Source organism: Acromyrmex echinatior, chromosome 2, assembly GCF_024713525.1.
Source record: "Acromyrmex echinatior isolate Ae372 chromosome 2, ASM2471352v2, whole genome shotgun sequence".
NCBI lineage: Eukaryota > Metazoa > Arthropoda > Insecta > Hymenoptera > Formicidae > Acromyrmex > Acromyrmex echinatior.
Window position 1 is genome coordinate 14,986,301 of NC_141853.1, and position 26,826 is coordinate 15,013,126.

At 33.8% G+C, this 26,826-nt stretch overlaps 2 protein-coding genes and 1 long non-coding RNA gene across 14 annotated transcripts in view; 1 reads left to right on the top strand and 2 right to left on the bottom strand.

Annotated features, from left to right (window-relative positions):
- Nucleotides 1–4,168, bottom strand: part of LOC105147184 (homeobox protein abdominal-A homolog) — a 34,086-nt gene extending 29,918 nt beyond the window's left edge. For all 3 annotated transcript variants that reach the window (XR_846281.2, XM_011058037.2, XM_011058036.2), the window contains exon 1: nucleotides 1,420–4,168. Coding sequence is in view for 2 of the 3 variants with exons in the window: in XM_011058037.2 (XP_011056339.1) it covers nucleotides 1,420–2,173 (754 nt within the window). In the remaining variant the exon portion in view is untranslated. The remainder of the gene's footprint in view (nucleotides 1–1,419) is intronic.
- Ubx (ultrabithorax) overlaps nucleotides 1–26,826 on the bottom strand; it is a 388,698-nt gene that overhangs the window by 224,429 nt on the left and 137,443 nt on the right. For all 10 annotated transcript variants that reach the window (XR_015544139.1, XM_087403017.1, XM_087403023.1 and 7 more), the window contains one exon: nucleotides 5,565–5,607. The gene's annotated coding sequence lies outside the window, so the exon portion shown is untranslated. The remainder of the gene's footprint in view (nucleotides 1–5,564; nucleotides 5,608–26,826) is intronic.
- LOC147910534 (uncharacterized) overlaps nucleotides 15,729–26,826 on the top strand; it is a 28,796-nt gene continuing 17,698 nt past the window's right edge. Inside the window, exon 1 of the long non-coding RNA XR_015544035.1 lies at nucleotides 15,729–20,769. This is a non-coding gene — a long non-coding RNA (uncharacterized LOC147910534). The remainder of the gene's footprint in view (nucleotides 20,770–26,826) is intronic.

Genomic DNA, 26,826 nt, shown 5'->3' on the forward strand with positions numbered 1-26,826 from the left:
TTCAAATTACAATGCAAATTATTTTCGCTGCTACATTATACATGCAATTACAATACACAGCAAAATTGGTTTCACGTAATCTCAAAATAGTGGATATTAGAAATGAGAAGATTTCTTTACTCTCTCATATTAATATTTTCTATATTAATATTAAGGAAAGTTCTATATTCATAAACATGCATGTTTACAAATACAGAATATGCTCTTGAAAGCAATTTTAGAAAAATTTTACATACGTATGTGTGTTTCTAATACGTGTAAAATTATGAAACAGCTGATATAGAATAGAATATAATTCTCTAATATAATAAATCTTCATTAAAACATGTTTAAAGAAAAAAAAATAGTATTAATGTATATGCTTTTTCAGAAAAGCATACCATATTTATATATTCATGCCTACAATGTTTATATAATCAAACCGTTATCTAGACTTCTTAACGTAATTATGATAAGGCTTGTACACTTTACATTCGAGTTAAAAAATGAATTGCTTCTATGTTCTCGATTCATCACCAAAGTAAACCGTGTCTAATATAAAATATTTATATTTTTTAGTATAAAATATTTACATGTTATACAATTTGAGAAATAAGAAAAATGCATTAAAAATTCAATCTCTATCGAATAGATTTAAAGTAGAAATAAAAATAATTAATCGATAATTATGTATCCTATCTTTTTTAATGTTCTGCAATTTCATAAGTTAAAATTGGATAATTTACATATTAATGTTATTATATATTTAATATAAATATGATAGTAATTTAATAATTTATATGATATTTTTAATTGATCCCCCCTACTTATGTTTCTTCATTAATTTTTTATATTATTCAATTAAAATTAGCATAAATAAATCTAATATTTTTCACCGATGTCATGCTGTCATGCACTGAAAGTTTCATGCGATCATTCTTCATATACTTTTTCTCTTAATCATGCAATATAAAAAAATATACGACCACATTCAATGTATATGTATATTATAAAAATACAGAAATAGACGTGCGTTCACTCTTTCATTTAAATAATTAATTAAACTAAACATTTGTTAACAAGGTATAAACATAATAATAACATTTAGATTTATACAGTTACGGCAATTCTGTGTTTAATAGCATGACTGTAAAGAGATATTCGGACGCAAAGAACTAATTTAATTAGATTTTTAAAAAAGTATCTAAATATATATTATAAAGCATGACTTTTCATAAATCTGCTTTAAAAAATTATTTTACAAAGAAACCGTAACAAAGAAACAAATGTGACAATAAAAGCACGATTCTCGTGATGATACGTTACATCGTTTACGCGGACCGTCGGTCAACCGTAGTGAATAACAAAAGCGAGAAAAAGGTAAAAGAAGGTAAAAAGGGGAAATTCGACATGAAAGACGATGAAAGACTTAAGACTCACCGGTAATAGACATCCATGGATACCGGGGTATATCCGAGATCCCAGGTTGACCTGTGGTAGGTTGTTGGCAGGACGTCAAAGGATCGACAACAGCCGATGCGGCGGCCGCCTGATGGTAGAACTGTGCCGCCGCAGCCATGGAGGCGGAGGCGGCGGAGACGGCGGAGGATGCGGACGCGGATGAGACGAGGCTACCGGGCGTAGCGCCGTTCTGATGATGGTGGCCTAGAGTATAGTTAACCATAGGGTCGGCGGATGCAGGTGCTACATTGCCGGTCAGACTAGCTGTATAACGGCAGGATTTGTCGCCGGCGGTCGCGGCATCGACGGCAGCGGCGGCGGCGAGAGCAGCGCTGGATGCCGCGGTGGATCCAAAACCGGGGACCATACTTGACGTCGCACCGAATGCGGCGGCCGCGACCGCTTGCTGCTGCTGATGATGATGATGCGCCGCTGCAGCGGACACGTATGGATACATGCTGGATGTGGTACGTGCCGCCGGTGATGTCGAAGCAGAGCTTCCCGAGTGCTGAGGACTCGAACCCGTCGGGCTCGGTGAATTGTGCTGCTGTGCGTAATTGACTGCCGCGGCCGCGACTGCAGCCGCGGATAAACTCGATTCTAGGCTCGCGGTGGCCGGACTCGTCGTGCACGCCTGAATGGTACCTGGAGTCGCGCTTGAGAACAACTGTTGAGGGTGAAATTGTTGGTACTTAGCAGGTAGCATACTATCAATTATGAATTTCGTACTCATATCGCCTGTCGGTGTCGATGTGGACTTGATGCCGAAGACACGCCCGGGCTGGACGACCGGGACGAGTGTCTCAACACCGACACCGCGGCGATACGTCCACCGGCTGTTGTTGCCTCATTGCCGAATGCCGCGCGTAATCCGTTTTTCGCACGGATCACGAGAGAACACCCGGACACGAGAGGATCTCTCTCTCTCTCCCTCTCTCCCTCTCTCTCTCTCTCTCTCTCTCTCGATAAACTGGAGAACGCCGCACACTTTCCGCTCGCCGCGCCGCTGGAAATCCTTTTTCGTTCGCGCTTTATCGCTTCCCGGGTCCACTATCGCTACTTTCCTTATCAGCCATCAACGGGTCCACTTTTACTGCCACTTACGCAACTCAGCACATTATCACAACAACAATATACCCGAACGCGGCGGGATGCGGTCACCGGGAACGACTGACCACGAATCACCGAGCATCCGCGATGGCAAATGACATGTCCCTCCTCTCGCGGGATCACGGGATCACGGGATTCGGCGATCACGCGGAATCGCGGGATCTTGCCGTTTGCAATATTGAATATCCTGTGCGTGCAGCCTCGACGTAAGTAATCACGCCTTTCGATTACGAATCCATCCGTATCGGAATAAAGAATCGGCGATAAAGCGAGCGCCGGGTCCTTCTTCTCGCCGGGCCCACCCAATCGTGGTCCCAGCTCGGAAATTGGGCGACGGTGAACCCGGCGACACGGCACGAGGAGAGAGAAGAGAAGAGCGTGGCCCCTGTCAGGTGTTAGAAGCCGTTTCTTGCGTACTTCTCGGATAGTCGACGAATCCTTTATGGGCCATGCATGAAGGTACTATAGCCCCCTATCCCGAACGCCGCGTACTACAACCCACGGCCAGCTAAATGTAACCCCTTACAATAATGGCGCCGCTTGTCTCTCCGTTCTGTTCCCCCCTCTTCTTCTACTGAGTCTCGAGCGCGCCGGGGTACCAGCTGGTAAACAGAGCCGTCCAATCGTCGCGCAGTCTCACCAGAGCTCGACCAATCCCAACCCACCTAGGCGCGCCAAGATGAATGGATCTCTTTCTCCCTCGGTTCTCCTCTCGCTCCGATTTTCGCTCACGGCTATACCTCGTGCTCTCTTCCTTCACTTAGACTCTCTTCAAGCACCTCTCGCTTCCACGTTCATCGTATACTGTCGTGTACCCGGCGTGCTCGCTGCTCCGTCCTGCTCCGTCTTGCTCCGTCCTGCTCCGTCCTGCTCCGTCCGTCCGACGGTCCGTACCTTCGCCTCTTGCCAGTGCAGTCGTGCTCACTGCTCGCCACGTTGCCTTATACCTTGCAACATTTCAACGTCTCACACGGTATTTTCTGTCCTCCTCTACGTTTCTTCACTTCTCTCTCTCTCTCTCTCTCTCTCCCCTCTCTCTCTCTCTCCTCTTTCGTTTGAGTGCAATCTTTTTATCTCATTTTTATTCTACCTCCTCGCCGAAATTATTTTTTTCTTTCTTTTCGATCTCGTCAAGGTAGCACTTTTTCGAATTTCTGCTTCGTACACTTGTTTCCTATTCAGTCTGTATTAATCCTAAGATAAATCTATCTTTTAACGCAGAGAATCACCATTAAATCTTGAATACTCCAGCTCTAACGTATGTATATTATTTCTTTTATTACTTCTTCCATCGTTGCAATAGCATTATTTTTAATTAAACAAAATAAATTTTTTTATTTTGTTTTAGTCAGATTCTTCCTTTTATTCTTTTTTATTAACAATTCAATATACTGACAATTATAATTTTTTAAGCGATAGGCCTTTAAGATATCACGTTTTATATCTATATTTGTCAGCTGTAAATTTCACTTCTTTATTAGCAGAACATATCGTATATTACGGATAAAATAATTCTGTCCATTTTCTCAAGTAATTACAAGAAGTTTTTATTTAAAGACTTGTTATTTTCTTTATTATCTAAATCAGCTTTTTTTAGTTAGATATTTCTATTTTATATTTACCTGATTTGAGGTAATTTACATATATTATATATATATATATATATATATATATATATATATATATGTGTGTATCACGACCAAATGTATCATTAATAAAGAATTCATTTTCAAGATGATCCTCTTTTTATCGCACTAAATTCAATCGCGCGCGCGCGTGTGTGTATGTGGGTGTGTGTGTGTGTGTGTGTGTGTGTGTGTGTGTATATGAATCATCATCGGGACTAATAAAAGCAGCATTTCATGAAAAAACATCTTGCATCGTATACTTCATTCTTCGCTTTATGTTTTCTCGTAAAAGAATAGAGTCATGAATAGTAATTGCACAGATCACTAATACAACGTAGAAAAGATACACTTTAGATAATTATCTCTCTCAATCCGTAGAAGAGAATATGCACAGCTTCAAATCCCTGTCAAAAACATTCGATTCGCGCGCCTTTCCTTTCCTTCTTCTCCTTCTCTTTCTCTCTCTCTCTCTCTCTCTTTCTTTTTCTCTTTCTCTTTCGCGACTGCTTTTGCCAAGTATTGCAGAAACTGGCGCGATTCGGCCACCGTCGAATTGTCGACTCGTCGACTTTTGGAAACCACTGAACTCGTCCCGGTTGGGATATCGCGGCGGCATTTCTATGTGAGAATGGTTGCGGGGGCGAAGGGAAACACAGCTTGCGAGAGGGAGCGGCTTACGTCGGTGGCGAATACCATGATAGAAGGTGTACCGGGAATATCGCACGCGAAGGTAGTAAGGTGTAGAGAGCGGGTAAAACTTACAGCCTGGATTCTGGCATTTCTTACGATGGACAGCTTATTTTACACACCCCATTTTCTTGGTAAACTTCATACGCGCTTGAAACACTTTTGTCTAATAGAGAGTGTATTTATTTATCATATAATTATCGTATTGCTTCAATTATTATTTATCTTCTGACATGTAATTTGGTTAAATTAATAGATGAAATTTAAAAGTTGCTTTTTATCGTGGAATACGACTCAAGATATAAAACATTTCCTTCTATGTAATTCGTAATAATTTTGATATTACACATGTAAGTGAGAAAGACGATAATTCATAATTTTAAGAATTTTGTATATATTTAAGAATTAGAACTTCCAAGTACTATAACCTACCTTTCATTGTAATAAAATATAAATTATAATTCTGTTTCTCTCGTAAATCTTCTTCATATTCGTTAATCACAAATATAAAAAATTATTATAGTACACGAGCTCTACTTAAATTATTAAAAGACAACTTACCTGTCATATAAGTATTTATACAAATTTGTACAACTTGTGTAACATTATAACAAGTAAATATTATATGAATTAAGTAATATAATTTTAGTTATATTTTTAAAACTAGGAAGCAATATCACACTAATTGTAAGTACTTACCATACGAAGTATTGGCTGGATGATGTGATATAAATCCCACTGTCTGAAATGAAATTCAGAAAACATTATTTGTGATACACCGAAGAATAAAAAATAGAACATTGACAGTCTGATATAAAATATGAATTGGAATATGAATAATAATATATATTTTCGGATTTAATATACGCGAAGGTAAATGTATTCGCCCCTCGTCGTTTAAAATATCGTCTGTCGGCTGTTCAATATGGCTTTCATGTAGAGAAATGAATGTCCGCAGTTCTTTGTGTCTGGGCGGTACGATCAATAACAGAAACCACAAAAAATGTTACGTGAATATCCCGACTAGGTAATTAATTATACGATTAAACGTCATGGTATTTGAAGAGAAATAAATGCATAATTTAGTATCGCATATAAAATTATTTAATAATATAATTATTTAATAATTTAATTAATGTGTATATTAGTAATAATTTAATCATTTATAATATACAACAGAAATTTTTTAATACTACTTAATAATTGTAAAACATATAATCTTATATCAAAAAATGAGTTTAAGTATTATAGATGAACAAATTATAAATTATTAATTCTATTCATTAATCCTAAAGAATATGATATAATGAATATGAAATAATGTTTTTTTATCTATTTTGATGTTTTCCTTTTCGATACTACACTAAAAAAAAATGTCGAATTTAACATAAACCACATATCGCAAACGATTCACTCGAAATTTTGAGTTAATTTTACATCAGATGAATATATTATAAGGTAACACAGATTTTATGTAAGAGAATAAATATAAAAAAGAATAATATCGATACAGTTTGTAAAAAAAACTGTGGAAGCATATTTTTTTCAGAAAATTAACATTTATGATATATTACATTACACATATTTTATTCATTTGTCTTAGAATTTATGTTTTAAAACACATTATTTTTATGTTACTTATTCACTTACTCATAAATTGTATCATTTTGACACTAAGGAAATATCAATTTCATACAAAATTTTTAAATAACATAATCACATTAAATTGACATTCAAATATATTAAAAAATTCAAGACAAACTGTTAATATAGGACCGTTTCCAATACAAATATACAATTTTTTTTTACTGTGTAGATATTCATATCTCAAAATGTCAAATTCCTAGATATATAGATATAATACCGTAAGACACAACTGATACATTCTTCAGCTAGCAGTATAATCGTGAGTGATGAGTTGAAGCAAAGGGATTTCAAGAATGTAATTCCAGAAAACTGACCAGTACAGTCCGACCTGTCCAATTATATCAACGATCGCTTGTCGGATCTCGAAGTCTTTGCTCAACTGGATAAGGCACGAACACAAGAGCAGTCAGAGTAACACGTACATACATTCATGTACAGACGCAACACCCACACGGGGGCGAACGTGTGGGTATACATGCGATGTCGTCTGCGACGAAGACACGCATGTACCTGTCTCAAACACCATGGAATATAAATTGCAAGCACGTCAAGCGCGCGAAGCTACAAGAGAGATGGAGAAAGGTAAAAATCTATACGTGTGTATGTGGGTGTGTATTCGCGGAAAGGTGTATAGGGGATAAAAAGAAGTGATCTGCGTCCCCGCCTGAAACATGGAACGTATCGCTGTGCCGAGGATTCACTGGACACGTTGAGTCCTTCAGCGAATCCGCTTAAGACACTTTTTGGCGAATGAAAGAGAAGGACAGCGGATCGGGTTGCAAAAAGGAGAAACTGGGCGGCGGTCTGTGGGCTGCTGATCCTGGAATCCATTCGGGGAGACGCCCTAGTGATTGGGGAAAAGCACCTAGTGCGCCATCTCCGGGAAGATAAAAGCAATTCGCGAACCCTCGACTGTGTATCGATATCTTTTGCCTCGGCAAACGATGCTAGAGCTCGGAATATCAAAATCTCCTAGAAGTCACTTAGACGATCGATGTGTGAATCAAACTATGTAGACAAAGGTTTATATTGGCAATAAATTTATACAGAAGAATTAATAAGATCTCTAACGATCGTATATCATTATACAGTCATAATTTTTACAATAAAAATTACATAATTTTATTTCATATAATTGTTCTATAAAATATTGTGCATTCATTATCTGTTCATCTTTGTTTTGTATGTTTAACAACTTTGCTGAAAATATTTTGCATTTGAATCTTTTGTATTATTCAAACGCATATTTTATTTACAAATAATTCTTAAATTTTTATGATTCGTAAAAACGTAAAAATAAAACACGAAATGTATGCATTACACACATAATAAATATTACATGTGTGTATTTGGTATGAAATTAATTGTTTTAAATTTTTAATGCATTTACTTTCCGTAAAAAAATTATCACGTGTATTATGTAAACAAAATATATATGTGTATTTATTTGAATAGCAATATTAAAACGTTATTTTAATTATTTAATGGTTATTTAATGAACTATTAATGTTAAATTAGCAACGACAAGTCTGTTACTACCTTAAACTGGCTAACTTAAATTTCTGACCCTTCAGATATTCAAGAAACTTCCTTGAAGGCAGATGTAATTAATTGATGTAATTATGCAATGTATTGACAATAACTAAGTAAAAAATAATGAACAAAAGTGTTAATAGTTGATAAGGTCTTGATAAGGCAGTTTTATAGAGAAAAGTTATGTTACAATATTCAAGGTCAAGGTTTTCTTATCTGTCTTATCGACTGAGCTTATCTGAAAAATCAATATTTTATTTAGTAAAAAATTTATGAAAAAATCTTATAATAGCTTTTTTATTTATAGAAATATATATAAATTATAATGTTGCATAATAATTGCACATGACAATTTATAATAGATAACATCTGATAATTTTAATTTCTATACCAATGTAACATTCGGATTGTTTTTATATTTCATTTTATATAAAAATAAAATTTTACATAAAAATAAAAATTTTACCTAAAATACAAAAGGTGTAATGTAATATTGTTGATAGGATATTTATTAATTTATGTAATAAAGTTTCCCTTATAGTAGCTTCAATTACAATCGGATTAAAATAGTCGCAAAATAATAAATAAATTAGACAATAAATCGCTAATAGTAAACATTATTAATAACAGTAAATACTCCAGAAAATATAGATTTATAGTCACATATGACAAGCCTATAGTAATTTTAGCGCTTAAGATAATTCTCTTTCTTTGTTTTATTGAAAAAGTGAGAGAGTGAGAAAAAAAGACTAAAAAAACAAAGAAAACAAACTCTGAGGCTTCACCCATAAAACAATGCATATATATTCGATGACATCATTTATTCATTATCACTATTATAACGTGATAATTATATGAGCGATTGCAAAAGTAAAATGTCTTCTATGCGATAATTTTGAACAAACACATCATAAAAAAAAATGTAATAAATCTGTGACCGAGAAGAAAACAATGACAAATTATAATTTCTGAATTTAATTAATCAAACAAAGTATAAAAAGAAATCGAATAAAAAACATTGACGTTCAAATTATCTTTTGCTCAAAAAAATTTTATCATAAAACGTTCTAATTATATGAGATGTACATATAAGACATATATATATATACAGGGTTGGCCATATTCGACGGAAAGATGTTTTTTTTTCAATCATGGGAAACGTCGTTACTCGATCTAACATCTCTTTCCCATGATTGAAAAAAAAAACATCTTTCCGTCGAATATGGCCAACCCTGTATATATATATATATATATATATATATATATATATATATATATATATATATAATATATTTACTTTGCATAAACGCCGTTCATGTAGTTTCACAACACTGCAGATATCAGAAACATGAAAATTATTAAGTTGTCATTAAGCTTATTGCAAACACAGTTTTTCTCAAGCAATAAACATTAAAAGTCTCCCTATCATTAACATTTCTCGAAGCGCTAATGACTGGTTTACTTAATTAAGCCTTCATCAACGACGCTGGCTTAGTAAATTCTGTTACGTAATAATAAAAAAAAAACATGTACATATAACACTTTTTAAGCAATGTCTAAAATCGTGTTAAGCAAATTGAACTGTAATCATCGTATAATTAAGTATATACCTTTGGAGAATATTAAACCTTTAGTTTATAATATATTTAATGAGAGAAGAATTAAAACTAATATCGATAATAAGATGTTAATCTTGTTTGAATTTAAATCTTATGTGCGTAAAAATATTGTACACATAATTAGTTATTAAATAATTAGTAAATATAAACATATAACGTTACATTCTAATTTTTTTTATTAAGAAATAGATTTATACTACAACAATTATTATACATATAATTCTCTTTTAACTAAAATAAAATATTTAAATGTAATATAATTCTCCATAAATTCCAGAATATTATATTATGTTGTATGATGCAATTATCGATGATTCAGGAATAAAAATTGTTTGTAATTACAAATAGGTTTTACGTGGCATTAACTGTTAATTACGCATCACAATTATTGCAACTGTGCAAAATTCATGCTAAAAAATAATCTAATATAAATATACGAGATTTAAAATGAATTTTATTTAGTCTTTAATTTTAATATACAACAGATATACTGTCATACAATAACAATAATTATTTCGTCGACTATAAAATTACATAAGATCAATTTGATTTTCTCGAGCAATTCAAATGGATAATTGCACGCGAAGCGCAAAGTATGGGAAAACTCGAGTTTTGTCATTCTTGTCTTGCACCTCGCGCGGTGAACCGCACACCTTTACATACAACGAAATACTAATCAGAAGGCGTCGCACACGACGATGAAGAGTCAACCACGAAGCACGTGACAGCCGACCGATCGTCTGACAGCCGCGACGTTAGTGACGTAATGATGTGCGGAAGGTCCGGAACATGCGGGACGAGCGAACGAACAGGCGTGTGACAGTGACAGTCCTGCGAACGGGGCAGGTCTCTTAACGACATCTGCTGAGAAAAGAACGAGGAAGCGAGAGAGAACGAGAAACTGTTGCCGGGCGAGAGCGAGAAGGGTTGAGAAAACGAAGCGTCGCGAAGTGAGCGGGGCAAAACGGTCGGACTTGTGACTCAATGCGTTTTACTGCTGCTTTACGACGGTTTATTGCACCATCAAAACATAAAATGCCCGGTCGGGAAGCGTGCATGCGCGTGGGTACACCCCCACTTCACTTTTACCGCCGACTGCCGGATAAACTGGGCAACATTCCCCCGATTTCTTGCTCCAGAGAACGTTCTTGTCCGGCCATCTCGGATTCTCTTTTGCTCCCTCTCCTCCCGTCTCTCCCCACCCCTAAACGCGGTCACTGGCTCTCTCTCGTCGCTTTTCTTTTTCGTCGTTAAGTTCATATTCTTCTTAATATCATATAGCGAATTTTGTTAGCTACATCGCAACTTATACGTATCTTCATCTGAAAGTTTGTTCTCTGTTCTCACGGAAGCACGATCTTTTCGATAATCTTTATCCGGTAATCATCGTTTACCGTTTAAAAATTTACCATTTATAAGTAAAAAATATCATACAATGACAAATGAAATATTTTATTGTGCACATATCATGTGTATTTAGTGACTCTAATATAGAATATGTTTTAAGAAATATAGTAATAAAGGATAAAGAATTTAAAAAAAATTTTAAGAATATTAAGACTATATATATCAATACAACAAAAATAAATTAATATAAAAATACACATAACGCGGAAAGAGATCTGAGGAGTCTTATCAAAATATCTTCGTTCAGTTATTCATTAGTCGCACTATAGTTATTCGAAATAATCTGATGAACACCATAAAAGTGTTTTTAATGAGAGGAATACTCGCAAAAAGATTTTGTCTCCTTATCGTGTATCGTCATCCACTTATACAGCCGTTACGATGGCGACGATGGTAACGATTAAAGTTCTTTATGCAGTATAATTTCTGATCCGATTTTGTTCTTTAGTCGTTTATTTATTACTCGTACTGATAAGAATCGATAAAAAAATATATAAAATTAAAGCACGAGTTTACAATTCCGCTTAACTTTATAATCATGACGCCTGGCATAATAATACCAAAAGAAATCGACGCTTCTGCAAAATTCGCGACGCCATTATAAGAATTCTCATCTAAATAAACACGCTTTTGTCGCGCACATTTCGCTTCGGATGTTTTTTTTTTATTTTCATTTCAAACCGTACGATAATGGATACCAATACTGAGATGCAACAGTGTGTTTTCAGTGGCTGGGAGAGAGATGCATTATGGGAAATTTATTGGGCCGTGGAGTTCGTAAACCGGCCGAGCTTGTGCTGCAAATTTTATTAATCGTTTCACGTTTGGTCGTAACTGAACCTGAAAGTATTTTAGAGTTCCATTCCGTATAATTTAATTTTTATTCTGTTTAAAATGTTAGTAAACGGTAATTAATATCGGCAATATGTTTAATGCGGTACATCATTACAATCAAACATTGTACATTGATAACTTATCAAAATATCTTTTGTAGTTATGGAAAAATTATTTAAATAAATGGTGTAAAGCAAAACAGAAGTTTCAATAATTATTTGTTCGTGAAAGGATATAAGGTAGAGCAGAGACAGAGGTGAACGAAGTTCAGTCTTTGCGTGAAAATCAATAATCCTGCGGCAATGGTTTCTTTCTTGCAATTTATGATGAGCTGTGTGTTTCTCTCTAGTTATATATATTGCCTTTGTTAGAATAATTTCTACAATATGTAATTACAGATAACTTGCCATATTGTAAAAGCAAACAAAGATTAATTCAAATAAATTTCAATCAAGTAATTAATTTAATATAATTAATTATCAATATCTGTCATATACATTATATTATTTAAGGCTACGCATAAATATAATGAATATAATAAATATGATATAAATATATTTCTGATTATAATTATGGAAATTAAGAGAAATATTGTTTACGTAATATGTATACAATTTTATTTTATAAACTCATATTCTCTTTACACATTTGAAATCTTAATATATAAATAGAAAATTATAAACAATTTTATTTCTAATTAAAATAAAAATTAATCAAGAAAAAATAATAAAATATTTCTATTGAATAGTAAAAGATTGCTCAATAGAAAATATTGCGTTACATTGGCGTCACCTGGCGTGGGGTAGAGAAACGATTCTCACCATACGCACCCTTCTCTGCCGTGTTCAAACAGCTCGACAGAACCGGCCGATCAAACAGGACTCGATTGGCAAAATCCTCCCTTACTCCTTACCCCGTACTTTTCGTGAAAATCTTAGGTATACCCTCAGAGATAAATAGTTCTCCCAAACGTCGCCAGGATGGCGGTAGAAAAAGACCACCTATATTTTGTTCAGCTTTTTACTGCTATAGCACACGAATAAACAATAAAGGTTAATAAGAAATATGTATGCATAAGAAAATTCGTTCTTATCTAAGATTATCCACAAAACACAAACATAATCGAATGATAACGATATCATTTTATGATGTGACAAATCTTAAATTTTATAAAAAATATGTATTCGTTTATAAAATTAACTTAGATAAAAAGATCTTAAGTTTACATATTTAAAAAAATATGTTATCTTCACTGTTTGCTTGAATGTAGATATCTAAGTCGAAGATAATGTACCTTTGATATTTTTCTTATTGATTGAAATAATAAATTTAAAAGTATATAATTTGTATGTACATAGGTATATATTTTGATATAGGAAAACTTTTACTTTAGTATAAATTTGTTTTGATATGAACTCTAACTCTGTTATTAAGAATTAAAAATTCCGTCTCTTTTACACATTATGTTGTATTCATATATAATTATTCCTTAATAGCTGTCCATAAGTTATTCATTAGATATAAATTGGTGACTGTCGCATGTACACGTATACATTCACATAAGTATGTTCATTGGCAATAAATGTCAAGAAGCAATAAACGTGTATTCTACTCTTTGCGAGCCACTGATATAATACGCATTTTATGATACTTAATTTCGCACCGTTAAAAAACTTTATATATTATATTTAGACCGCTACTAATATTATAAAACAACGTTTTAAATTTTATTAATAAATATTGTATTTATCAATTTAATTCTTACAAGAAAGGAAAAGAGGATGTTAAAAAGAGGCTAATTTCTGCTCAAAAAGATGTAAATAAAAGGAATGGCGTTTTTTTTTAATAGATATTGACCTGAATACAATAAAATTATTAAAAAGTTCGTAGCATTTGAGGAACGTCTTGAAAAGTAAATCCCAAGAATATTGAAATTTTTTAAAATATATCATGTTCATGTTCATTTTCAAGGTGTTCCATATCGATCCCAAACTTTTTATTAACATTATTGTATTCAGAAGTTTCTGAAATCTATAAAAAAAACGCTATTCCTTTTACATACATCTTTTTGAACAGAAATCGGCCTCTTTTTAACATCCTCCTTTGCTAAAGATTATGATCAAAGGGATTTATTAGCGTTAATAATTATAAAAATATCAGATACCTATTGTTAATATTTGATTTATAAAATGCGCAGTATACCGTGTTTGATTATCGGGGATCAGATGTGTGTACATCTTTCATCGTATCGTCGAAAACACGTGGCAGTATCCTTCAGACTCCAACGGTGCAAACCGCCCCGCGGTAGCTGTCTGTTGACTGACACATTCATAAAACTTTAACTGCTTAATAAAAGCGTTATACGAGCCACTGTCTCGTGTAAAAAGTCAATGGCGAAAGCCGAATCGCCGTTCATAGCGCGTTCGAGGCGCTGGCGTTCAAAGAGGCCGAACGATTTCTTTGTTTTTGCGCAAGACAAAAGAACATACATTCTTTAAACGCCGATTTAATTTCGATATTAGTAAATTATTCGAGACGAATCTATATATATATATATCTCTTCTCATATCGCGCGTAAACATTTACTTTGCTCCAACAATATATTTTACAAAATTAAGAACTTACAGATTTTAGAAAATCGAATGTTACACAACATTATGTATTATTAATCTTTGAAAACATTTTCTTATTTATTTCAATTATGTGCATATATTTTATTTATTAAATGTTAATGTGTAAAATGTAAATTATATTTGTATTATCTGTATAAAAACTGAAAAATTTTACGTCTTGAATACTAGTAAAACGGTCTTTCAGAGTGACATAAAGTAAAGTGCATAGGCGCTGTTCGAATCCATAGAAGGGTTGCGTGGTTGGCCTTGGAGGGTCGTTTGCACCGTTCTTGACCATACTACACGGAGTGGCCACCGTAGAGCGCGTTCCTTCGAAGAATGCATGAATCTCTGTGGGTGCATTATGCTTATTGCAGGCACATTGCGTTATGAATTCGATTGCAAGTATAACAAATAATTTTTTCATCTATTTTCAATGTCGTATAAATATTAGGAATATTCAAAATTAATATAAAATTTTTTGAAAGTTTCTAAAAATATAAGTAATACCTAGATAAGTTACCTAAATATAATATTTTATATTATATTTCTTCGACTTTCTATGTTTCTTTTTTCCATGTATTATACTTATGTTTTACTTTATGAACATATATAAAAAAGAAATCGATAATAATTAATAAACATTAATACAAGCGTACGTTTTGACAAAGAAGTGTGTGTGAATGTAACATAGAAACAGTCTCGTCTCGATTACATCCTGCCTCATCCTATGTTTCAATTTCAAATCGAATGCAAACTGCTATTATTGCTACGTGATAAGAATTCGGAAATCCTAGATATTGTGGTGTGTGTCCATATTGACAGCAGTAAAAGTAAAAAGAAATATGGTAGGGAACAACATAGAATATAAAATATCGGATGCACCCCAAATGTAGGAAGGATAGTATATAGCATTTGCATTTAGCAAAATAATAAAAATATTTAATTATAATTTTCATAGGTATTTTAATTTATAATTAATCTCTGTCTTTCAAATATGCGTCCTTAATGTAAAAACGACAGTTTGTAAATTTTTATCCTTTGTAATAGCATGTGTAATTAAAATTTTGTAAACTATATTGTATCGTAAACTACATTATATCGTTGCGATAATACGTATATAATAATATATCTATTTCAAGAGAAGTGTAAAGTTTGTCTCACGTAAAAAGTATAGTAAAGGACATTTAACAACATACATTCGACGAGACTTAACGTGACAGAATTATAGTCGCTTGATAAGGTTGAGAACCCTCATCGGATTTACGATGTCGGTCGGCGGATGATCGCTTGCGATTGCACGGCCTTGTGTCGTAAAGCGACGATGACGTAGGCTTACTACGTACGTGCACGCATATGGCTTTCTTGACATCAACCAGAATATGTACAACAAAGTATAGGATCATCCGATATATTAGTGATTTTGATACGATCGTACGTTTAAAATTTATCAATATACATTGAATGCATTAAAAATATTTATATGTTTAGAAAAATTCGTACGTGGCATTACCGACAAAAAATAATTTTCAATTATTGGCATAATCGAGGGCGCTCTATAAATTGTATAAAAAAAATTACGTGTCAATGCGGTACTGACTTGTGTTAGAGAAAACTTAGACTTTATCAGCCCGTCGCACCACGCGCGTTTCTCTTATATTCACAAATGCGAGATTGTAGTAAAATTTAGCCACGACTATACTAAATTCGATAACAAACAACGGCACAAGAAAATAAGTTCTTCGCCAAAGTATGTACGATAGAATCCCATTCGGATAACGTGGACGGCGTACACAGGCCAGAAGTATTTAGTACGAGCGTATAATATCGTGAAAACGAAAACCGAAGGCTCATGGCAGGCAGTCTTGCAACATTCGAATGATAATTGCGCCTGGATTTCTTATCTACCTCCTTTACTTTTCGGTTCCCGACTTAAGTGTACCAAAGAGAGAAAGGGAAATTATTTAATTTGTGTATAATATACAAATTAAGATAATGATAAAATTACACAGAAACTGTCGCTGACCAAATTCATTGTAAAAGAATTAATCAGATTCATTTCTATTTTAGATAATTTTTATTTACTTTTTAAAGATTACAAATATAGAGATTAATTAAAATTTACAATCATTTTCATGCTTATCAAAATATTTTAATACAATACAAAATTAATTTTGAAATAAAGTTCTTTTATACACTTTTTTTTAAGTATCTATTTATTTTTGTTCTGAATAAAAATCTCTCAAATATGTATCTTACTAACGTTAAACTAATTTATTTTTTTTTAAATCGAAGAACATATTTTCGCTAAATTTCAGTTCATTCAACTCAGAAACAAATAGATTCAAGTAGTAATAATTATAATTTTTGTTATGAGATAAGTAAGAATACGATTTCGTATTCACCATTTTGGTTCGTTGACCACCACATTATTAGTCATGACGCCGCCATTACGCTTCGGATATAGTGGAGATAAAAATACCGCAGAGGCTGTAGCCGCTAAGCCATTCGTAACGCAAGGTTTTATGTGTATCTTGCACCGTTGGGAGTTATGTCGCGGCACATTCTATCGGTTACAAGAGTCGAGTGCCATTTTTATCGCAAAAGATTCGTATTTTTATTTATATCTTGCTACAGTAGAAAATTTACATTTATACCTGATGACGAATAAAAGATAAATTTATTAATTCGCGATTATTCTATATAACAAACAATAAAAGCTATGAAAAGCAATCTCGCTTACATGTTGATCAGAATTAAACATGAAAGAAAAACAAAGAAAATCTCCAAGTCGGTTGATCGAACAGCTAAATAATAGAATAACAGTCGCCACTTTGAGGTTTAGTGGAATTTCCAAAAAAATCTTTCGACCAAAAACACAGTAAACTCTTTAATCTCTGCTCCTCGATAAAGTGACCAAGAGGCGAGACACCATTTCTTTCGCGAATCAAAAAACAAGAATCATGGATGGCAACGGCAAACGAAGCAGAGAAGGGTAGAAGTTGGAAAAGGGATAGCGATAAGTAAGAGTGCAGTTCGGAAAAGGATATAAAAGGGAAATATATGATAATGCGCTCTGGGGTGGCTGGCTACCCATCTCTGCGAGGGGTTAGGAAAGGGAGCTAGGGATTCGAGATCGCTGGGGGTTGGGCGTGGTGCCTATCGCTACCCCCTAACCTTCCCACCTTCTCTTGCTCGTTCTTCTACCTCAACCCCTCTGGCCTCCTCTCCACTTGATCTCCACCGACCAACCGCTCGCACCCACGGTGGTCGATATCTTGGGGCCGCGTGCCCGACAAGCGTCGCGACGCTGGAATCCTGCGCCTGTCATGGCCGCCATTGCGTACGTACGTGTGTGCTCGCGCGCCCTCGACTCATCCCAGGATATCGAATTTCGTTCCACCACAGCATCGGTAAGTGACACTCTCCACTAATTTCTATCGCAATAACATTAGAATCCGAATGGACGCATTGTTCTTAGGCGACGTCGTGAATCGCTTTAATTCAGTGGCTTGTTAAAAGAATTAAAAAGAAAGTGAATTGCACAAAAGCACATTACATTTGCATTACATTTTTGTAAAATTAACAGTCGCGTTCTCGAATGTTATATCATTTTGAAATATCTTCACAAAAAGATGTAACGTTTTTTTTTTATTACATATTCTGTGACCTCTGATTTCAAATATAGTATCGATCTGAATTCCATAGTGTCTACCTAATTCGTTTGTTTAAGAAATGAAAATAAGAATACGTATCCAATCAGAATGCATTCACTCGTACGCGTCTGTGTCGTACGATTCAATAAAAAAAAATTAGTGGTTTTTATTGAAAATGAATAGTTTAGCACAAGTGAGGCATTATTCTCGTAAAACTAAAGAGCCTAACCGATTTACAAGTGCTATCGAGTCAAAAGTCACCGGAAGATCCTGAAGAGGAAACCGTCGAACAGAGCCTGTCGAAGCAAAGCAAAGTAGAGAAGCAAAGCAGAAGGAGTCAAGTTGTTTATTTGATGGCGCCATAAAAGGCCTCTTTATGTTTATCTCCCATTTAAAACGCTCGCATAAAACCAGTGACTGCACACACAAACCATCAGCCGGGCATAAATCATGCCATGAAACGGAGTGTGTTTGAGAGTCACCCCGATTCTGATATGTACGAAGTAAGAAAAGTAATTCCTTGCGTTATGTCATTGGGAAGAGACGATTGCGATCATGCTTAAACAACATTGACATTCGTTGTGTAGATACTTTATACATGTATCAATTGGCACTAACATAATAATAATATAATCAATGCGGAATTTTCATTGTTAAAGAAAATCTAGTTAATCGTAATATTTTGAATAATACTTAAAATTCTGTATATATTGATAGACTTCTTCCTTCAGAATAAAAGAAAAGAAAGAAAGAGAGAGAGAGAGAGAGAAAGAGAAAAAAAATCATTTCGAATATAAAATATATTGAATTAATAAAGTATAAGGATATAAATAGTCGATTTATGCAAATGAGATACAAGATTTGTTAATATAAAAATTACTGATCAATCTTTTTCTTTCTTCTATTCATATTAAGTGATAGAAAAAGATATTTTTTATTTTCCAATATTTAACCCTTTCTCTGTCTCTAACAGGTAAAAAAAAAATCTCGGAGTGACGAACGAAAAAAATCTATAGAATAGATTATGTCCTTGCCTTACCATAATAAAAATCTACTGTTCTGAGTATTTTTGGAACTAAAAGAACTAAAAGAGTGAGACCTTCAGATAAATTTTATAGATAAAGGAAAGCCGCATAATATTGCGTAACACGCAGCTCATATAATTCACTGGAATGTGCTTTATTGGAATGAGTTAAGCACTCAAGGAATGTCAATAGACGAGCAACACGAAGAATTTTTCGGGCAATATGTAAAGCAAATCTTTTCACGAAAAGCATCAGCTTCACAAATATCGATATAGCAAATTTGCTTGAAACAAGTTCCGGCGCAAAACTGTTGAAGTTGATGGTTGTTTCACGTTTATGCTGTCGATACTGCACACTGGCGACTTATTTGCGGAAGAATTTCAAGAAATATGTTTCTTCGTACTTTCTTCGCACATGCAAAACTCAATTTGTATAACATGCTATAACAAATCAGTTTTTTGAATCTCCTACTGTAATTTAAATATTAAATAATTATTGTGTACAGTCAGTTTTTATATTAAAATTAAAATAAATCTGATAGAGAAAAATGAAAAGAGCTACAATCATTTATTCATATTTCAGCAATTACTCTATATGTATAATAATTATTCATGCACATATGTATCTTTACTTTTATCAATGAGAAACATGTTTGTAGCATATGAAGTATTTTTTTGGTCATGAACAATGGTATATTGGTATAAATTCGTGAGCATAGGGTACAACCGGAAAATTTTTAACAACTTTCAGTATTCTATAAGAAAGTCCTGCGGCGCTATTAACCACACTTTAGGCCAAGTCAAGACTGTACGAACTCGGACCAATGAACGATCAATGGAAAAGGGTTGTTTTGTGCGTTTTTATTATCGAAGCACGTCAAGGTTAAGACACCACCGTAGCAAATAGTAACCCTTTCTTCAGTACACGCGGTCTAAGGAAATCCCCTCCGGTCTTTATCCTACGAAGGATTTAACTCATCGGCATTCAAAATTACACAGCATCCTTTTTTTTACATAGGTACGAGCAAAGAAGCACACGATGCTTCGATTTTTTTTTACAATAAAGGACACAACGAGACGTATATTCTGTGTACTGGAACGACCGAGCTTCTGTCTAGAACGTAGCGAGGCCTTGACGCGCTGTAAAGGGGTAATCAGCCTTCCTCCTGTCGAACCTTGACTGTAATGCCTCTCTAGTATATCCCATCCTGTATTGTAAGTGCGTGCGTCAACCGGTGTGCTAGTGTTGAGTAGGTATGCGTGTCGCGTCGCAGCGCTTCTGTCATTCTACCGTTGAAGTTTGTCTAAGAAGCATGGAACAACTGATCTTCATGATAGAATTGCGTTCCATATATTGTCATCCAGAAACGATCCTGCGATATTGCGAGAAATGTGCAATTTATATCAATCATCGGTGGATACGGTGATGTTCAGTGAATTGTGTAATTGGTGCTTGAAACAACAGTTTAATAAACTGCGTCTCCAGCTGGGCTCTAATCAGCGATGTAGCTATACTATATAGTTCTCGCAAGAAATAACGAGCTATATTACATGGTTCTCGCAAGAAATAAGGTAATCAATTGTTACATGCAATCGTTTTCTTTTTTTTATATCGTCACTTTAAGACTCATTCTATTAGAATAATTCACTCTATATTTAGTCCAAATTAGATAAAAAACAAAATGTGTATGTTACACGAAAAATTTCCGTACATGAAGTAGTTTACGACGTATATGATATATTCGTTTAGTGTTATAACGCTATTGTTATTCTACTTACTAATTTTTTTATGAAAGTAATTAGGTACCGTTGTACATTTCGCGATAACACATTAAAGAAACCCTTCTCTCACACAATTATTTGCAGTTGATGTCGCATTTAGTAAACATCTCATCATCCGACGGCATCATCGTACTAGATGTATACTTACGAGTATCTTCGTTAAGCACAAACGTTTCAATATATAAATAACTTTAACGAGATTCATTAAAATTAATTAACTACAAGCTGATGCTTTAAGTTAATTACGACAAGATTTCCACCAAGGAATAATGATTATGATTAGCGAGACAATCACGCGATGATTGTGTACTCCACATTTATTTTGTTACAAACGAAGGTTACATACAAACACACTCTCATATGTTGTTTCCAATCGATTAATTTATACAATCTAATTAACTGGTTTTAATGAATCGAGATACGAAGTTAGAATTAATTTTAACTAATAATTACTATTCATCGACATACAGTAATCTATTTCCTTGATATCAAATTTTGCTCACATTCAAGAATATAAAATAAAACAAAATTTCTATTAAATTATTATTTTTATATAATTAATTTATCATTTCATAATCATCATTATAATAACTATCAAATTAGCTGAGTTGCAGTGGTAACATGCAGAGTTCATATTAAATGTGTAAAAAGCAATAATTATTTGGATTATTATTTTGGAATATTCGAATCTATGATATCATTACCGACATGACAAAAAATTCTAATTTATACAGAATTGAAATTATAGCTTAACGTTTTTCTACTAATTGTATCTTCATTACACAAAATAAGATAAACAAAATAGGTGGAAGAAGACATTCGAAAACCCGTTTCATGTATTTATAAATCTTGTATTTATAAAATTTTTGTGTAAATTTAAATTAGCCTTAGCATAATGATCAAGCTAGCGTGAAAATCTATCTCACGATGTAAATATCTCATTTATATATATATAATGAAATCTGTCATAATGAAATATAGTTTTCGGCTACGGCTGGATTGAACTACATTCCAATTCTGTACGGTATTTAGAGTTTTCTTTTATTTTGGTGATTCAGTGTCTTGATAACGTCACAAACTTAAGTGCATCCATAATAATAATTTCGAACGCTACGCGTACAGTACTGCAAGCTTCGCTCGACATTCCATTACCTTTTTATTTCTTCTTTCTGACTCGCAAGTTGTTATTATTATGAATATCCCGTTTACTCTACGATCTATTTTTTGAATGTCATTTCAAACTTATACCATATAATTAATTTAAATTTGTTCGTGTTTTTTGCACCATACGGGACGTACTTATATTTCTACGAACTTTTTCATTAAACATTGTTTCGTATTGCAATTATGACCACGTTACATCATACAAAATTAGAAAGCGAATAGATCTATAGTACTAGTCTACTAGATAAGTTAATGATTTTAAAAACCTCAAATTATGATCAATTTGTTTAATGATTTTAATAATTAACAATTGCGATTTTTAAGTACTACGACAAAAATTTTTATATTTCTATATTTTATAGGAAATGTTGTTAATATATAAATGTGTAATTTGCTTTTCTTTAGATCATATTTGCAATATATTGAGTGGAATTAATTTAATATATTCACTTTTCTAAATTTTACTTAAATTTTGCAGAATACATAGTTATTCATTAAGATTATTTAGACATCGGATTTTTATGCAGATATTTTTTTGCAGCATGCACAAAATATGCAAATTTACATAAATATGCAAATATGCATAATATGCACAAATAAATATGCATTTTTAGAAAATTTTTTAATAAGACAAATTTCTTCTATTTTGATGTTACTTTCCAATCTGCTTTCTAAAAAAATATGAAATTGCATAAGAATTCGACGTCTATTCATTAATTAAATTTGTTGTATTAATTTGAACAGAAAACAAAGAAACAGTGATCCGTTGATACAAAATGATGTAAGAGATGAAATTTAAGTTCACGGAGAGAATTTTCTTTTAAAATTTAATCTGAAAATATGGTAGTTATGATACAATATAATATTTTAAAGATTTTTACCATGCACTTCAATAAAATTGATCAAACTTATTTTATACAATATTATTGTAGTTTTATTAATGAATGAGAGAGATTAAAATTCTTCGAAATGCAATGTTGTCCCACGACTGTCATATTTTCAAAGTAAATTCTAAAAAAACATTCTGTCCGTGTATTATATTTATACATGAAAGAAGGCTGCATTTTCTTGTTTTATTTATGCAATTCATAAATTACTGTTATGAAAAATAATTCTAAAATATCCAAATTTCGTTAGCTTTATTTCTTAAACAAAATTCGTATCGATAATAGTTTTACAATTAACAGCATGTTGCAAGAAAAAAAAAGCTACGGAGAAGCAAGAATTCAAGTAAAGAAAGTAAGATGACGTAATGATAATGAACAAGTAGATAATCAGACAGAAACGAGATGCATAATTGGTTACATAACATCTATCAGCGGCCATTCCATTTTGCGATGCTGCACTCATGAGAAATGGTCGCAGATGGGTTTATCTAACAGATAACATCTAGAAACTGTTCCTTCGGGAAAACCGCAATTTCACGAGTGTTATTAATAAGTGATAATGCCGGTAATCACTTCGATTATCGTACACTAACCGAGCCGCGTACTATATTATTTATGCTCCTCATCGCGGACGTTCCTCGCTGGCGCACAAATATCGTTCGGTGCACATTCAGCCATGTTAGTTAGCGGGAGAGTCCCATAGACTGTCGCCCTGCGTCGCTTCGTGTCCGCGCCATTCCGTGCACGGACTGACCCTAAGGACGTCTTCGCAGCCTCGCATCCTCGCATATGTAGATGTGTGCATGAATACACGCGCGCGCGTCGTGAACGACGCCATCTTAGTGCGCGCGTTCACACGCGCGTAGCATCCACGTTGAGTTAGAATGATGGTCCCTATGGTTTTCGATTGGGGCGATATAGCTCCCATTGCTACTAGTCGGAGGAAGAGAACTCAGCCATTCGTGCAAGCTTAAACCCAATCCATTGGGCCTCGGGAAGCTACTGACTCGATATTATAGCATACTTTCGGATCGTTCCTTCCTCGAGTCTTCGATATCAAACGAAAATCTCTTATCGGATCGTCATGGTTATGCATTGCCATACATCGCGTCGATCTTACCGAACGCATTACTCGATCACATTATAAGCTGCCGCAGTAATCAGAGATCACATCGAACGAGTATCCTGTGCTAATAAATTTTGGGATATCAGAGAAACGTATTATTTATATGTAAATAAATATACGTATCAATTTTATAGCGCAGTCGAACGTTTCCTTTACGTATTATACCCTTGTTTATAATTATACTGAGTGTGATAATTCATTGTTTACACATACTTTAAATGGAAAGACGTTTCAATACATCTTTTTCTGATCGACAGATCACTCTCAGAATATTGCGAGCGAATCACGCACACGAATACTATGAGAGCTTTGACTTCTACGGTTAGCGGTTAGAAGGGAATCGTCGGTGCAACTCAAATCAAAACACATGGACGGGTTGGGAGCTCTGTGGGCATCATGGAGGCAGATACTTTTTGGTCAGCAGCGGCAATTTCGCCAAAATCGTTTGGAGTCCTTTACGGATGAACGGTAAAGAGGGATAGCTAGAGAGCAAGAAAGTAAAAGAGAGATGAGAGAAAAGAGAGAGAGAGAGAGAGAGAGAGAGAGAGAGAGAGAGAGGAAAAGGAAAGATTCGACAATTCAGGATCTGGCAAAATTAGGTGGGCGTATTCCGTTGGTAGAAAAAGTCGCGCCACGATTCTCTCGATTCATTATCTCACATTGTCAAATACTTTTTATAATCTTCACTCTTGGAAGAACGTAGTGACGCTAAAAATGAATTTATTACATATCAAGCAGCATACAATTACTGATAGAATTATATAACTCTGAAATTAGATAGATCGCTAAAACAAATTTATCTTTTATTCAGTATTTCATATGATTTACTATACCCGTTTCCGCTCTGATCATACAATTAATAATTAACAATAATTTCTTGTATATTTCCGAGTTATGAAAGTAGCAAAATAATGATAATTTAGAAAAATATTAATTTATTTCAACATTCTATCCGCAGACAAGAAAGTATAGAATGCGATTCTCCTTTCAGTGCCAAATATACAATTCAGAAAAACAAGGATTCTCAATAACAATGACTTTACCGTATTATAACGTACAATAATTATACTAGGAAATTTATAGGAATAATTATACTAGGAAATGTTTACACATGTAATATTTAAGAGATACCATCACTCCTATGTTACTCTTTCGGTAAAACGCTAGTAAATTCATAGTGAAAAATATGTTACGATAAGGATCTTAAGAGATTGTACATTTTATTAATAGTTTTCTTGCATGCGATTTACGGCGTTTACCTTTTCCATTTTTTTCTCCATCCTGTTTCAATTAACTGGTTAAGCGACCGCGGATCAATGTTAACATGTAACGAATGCTAAAATATGAAATGTTAAATAAGTAGAAAATTCAACGAAATGTTATGATGGGAAAAATGTATATCGACACAATCACTTGACGCAATCTATTCCGTGAGTGCACGTCACTGTAACGTGTGTGTCAGTATAAATCAGTTAAGTCTATCTGCTTAACAATAAATACATATTACATTAAGCAAACAATGAAAACAGCTTTTTCGCGTGCTCGACGTTGTTCCCGTTATGCAGATTCCACCACATAACTTAGCATTTGCTTAAGCGGTGAGATCGCCATTACGATAACATTTAAAGTACATGCGACTGACAATGAACTCGTGTTTTGTGTTTTGACAGTAAATTTATTTTATCTAATCGCATTATATTCAGTCGATTACAAAAATCATACTTTTCATAAATGCCGTCGGATTATTCTATATTTAGCTGTCACACCCCGAACGTTCATCACAGCTGGATCCTGCAATATTTTACGTCATATCTCATTTGCATTTAGATATTTAAAAAAAAAAATCGAAAATATACAACGTATAGTGGTTCACAATTGTATGGCCCGAATGTTATTATATGTACAAGTGTTAGTATCATTGTTATATGCGAATTAATGTTACATTTAATTGTGAAGCTAATATCAAGCCGACATCAAGATTTTGACTTGTGACAGGATTATTACTTACGTAATTTATAATTTGGAGATTTATGTGCGACGAAGTTCGTGAATATCTCAATAAATCTCTTCTAACAACGCCTTTTACGAGGTTATTCGCATTTACGATCATGTTAACTCTCGCATTTGTAATTTTTCACGTCGATCCTTATCGCTGGCATTTTGGCAATGATGGGTAATTTGTGACCTGCCGGACTTGCGCGATTACTGACGTGTGAATGGATTGATGATCCGCCACTTTTGTCACTCGCACAAGTGCCGTAAATATTATCGACTTCAACCGTCGAGCATTTAACTATCTGTTCTCCTTTTTTTTTAAAGCTACAATTTAATGGATGTACAAGTCGCCAGAATAAGCTTCTTACGTGATTATAACTCGACGTATAAAGTGTTATAAATCGTTTGAAGATACCCGCATGCTGATCTTTGATGACACATTTAGATGACATAAATAGGAAGAATGTTCGATGCTAGCTTTTATCTCATATACAATTCTAATTAATATAAATATACAATAGATGTCTATTTTCTTCAAATTATTATAGTCATATAGATTATCACATTATTACATAATACTCATATAATCACGAAAAATACACAGATATAAGTGCTCCAATGATAAATATTTCTGATATTTATTGACTGTAGGACATATAACTAAAAAAAGCATTG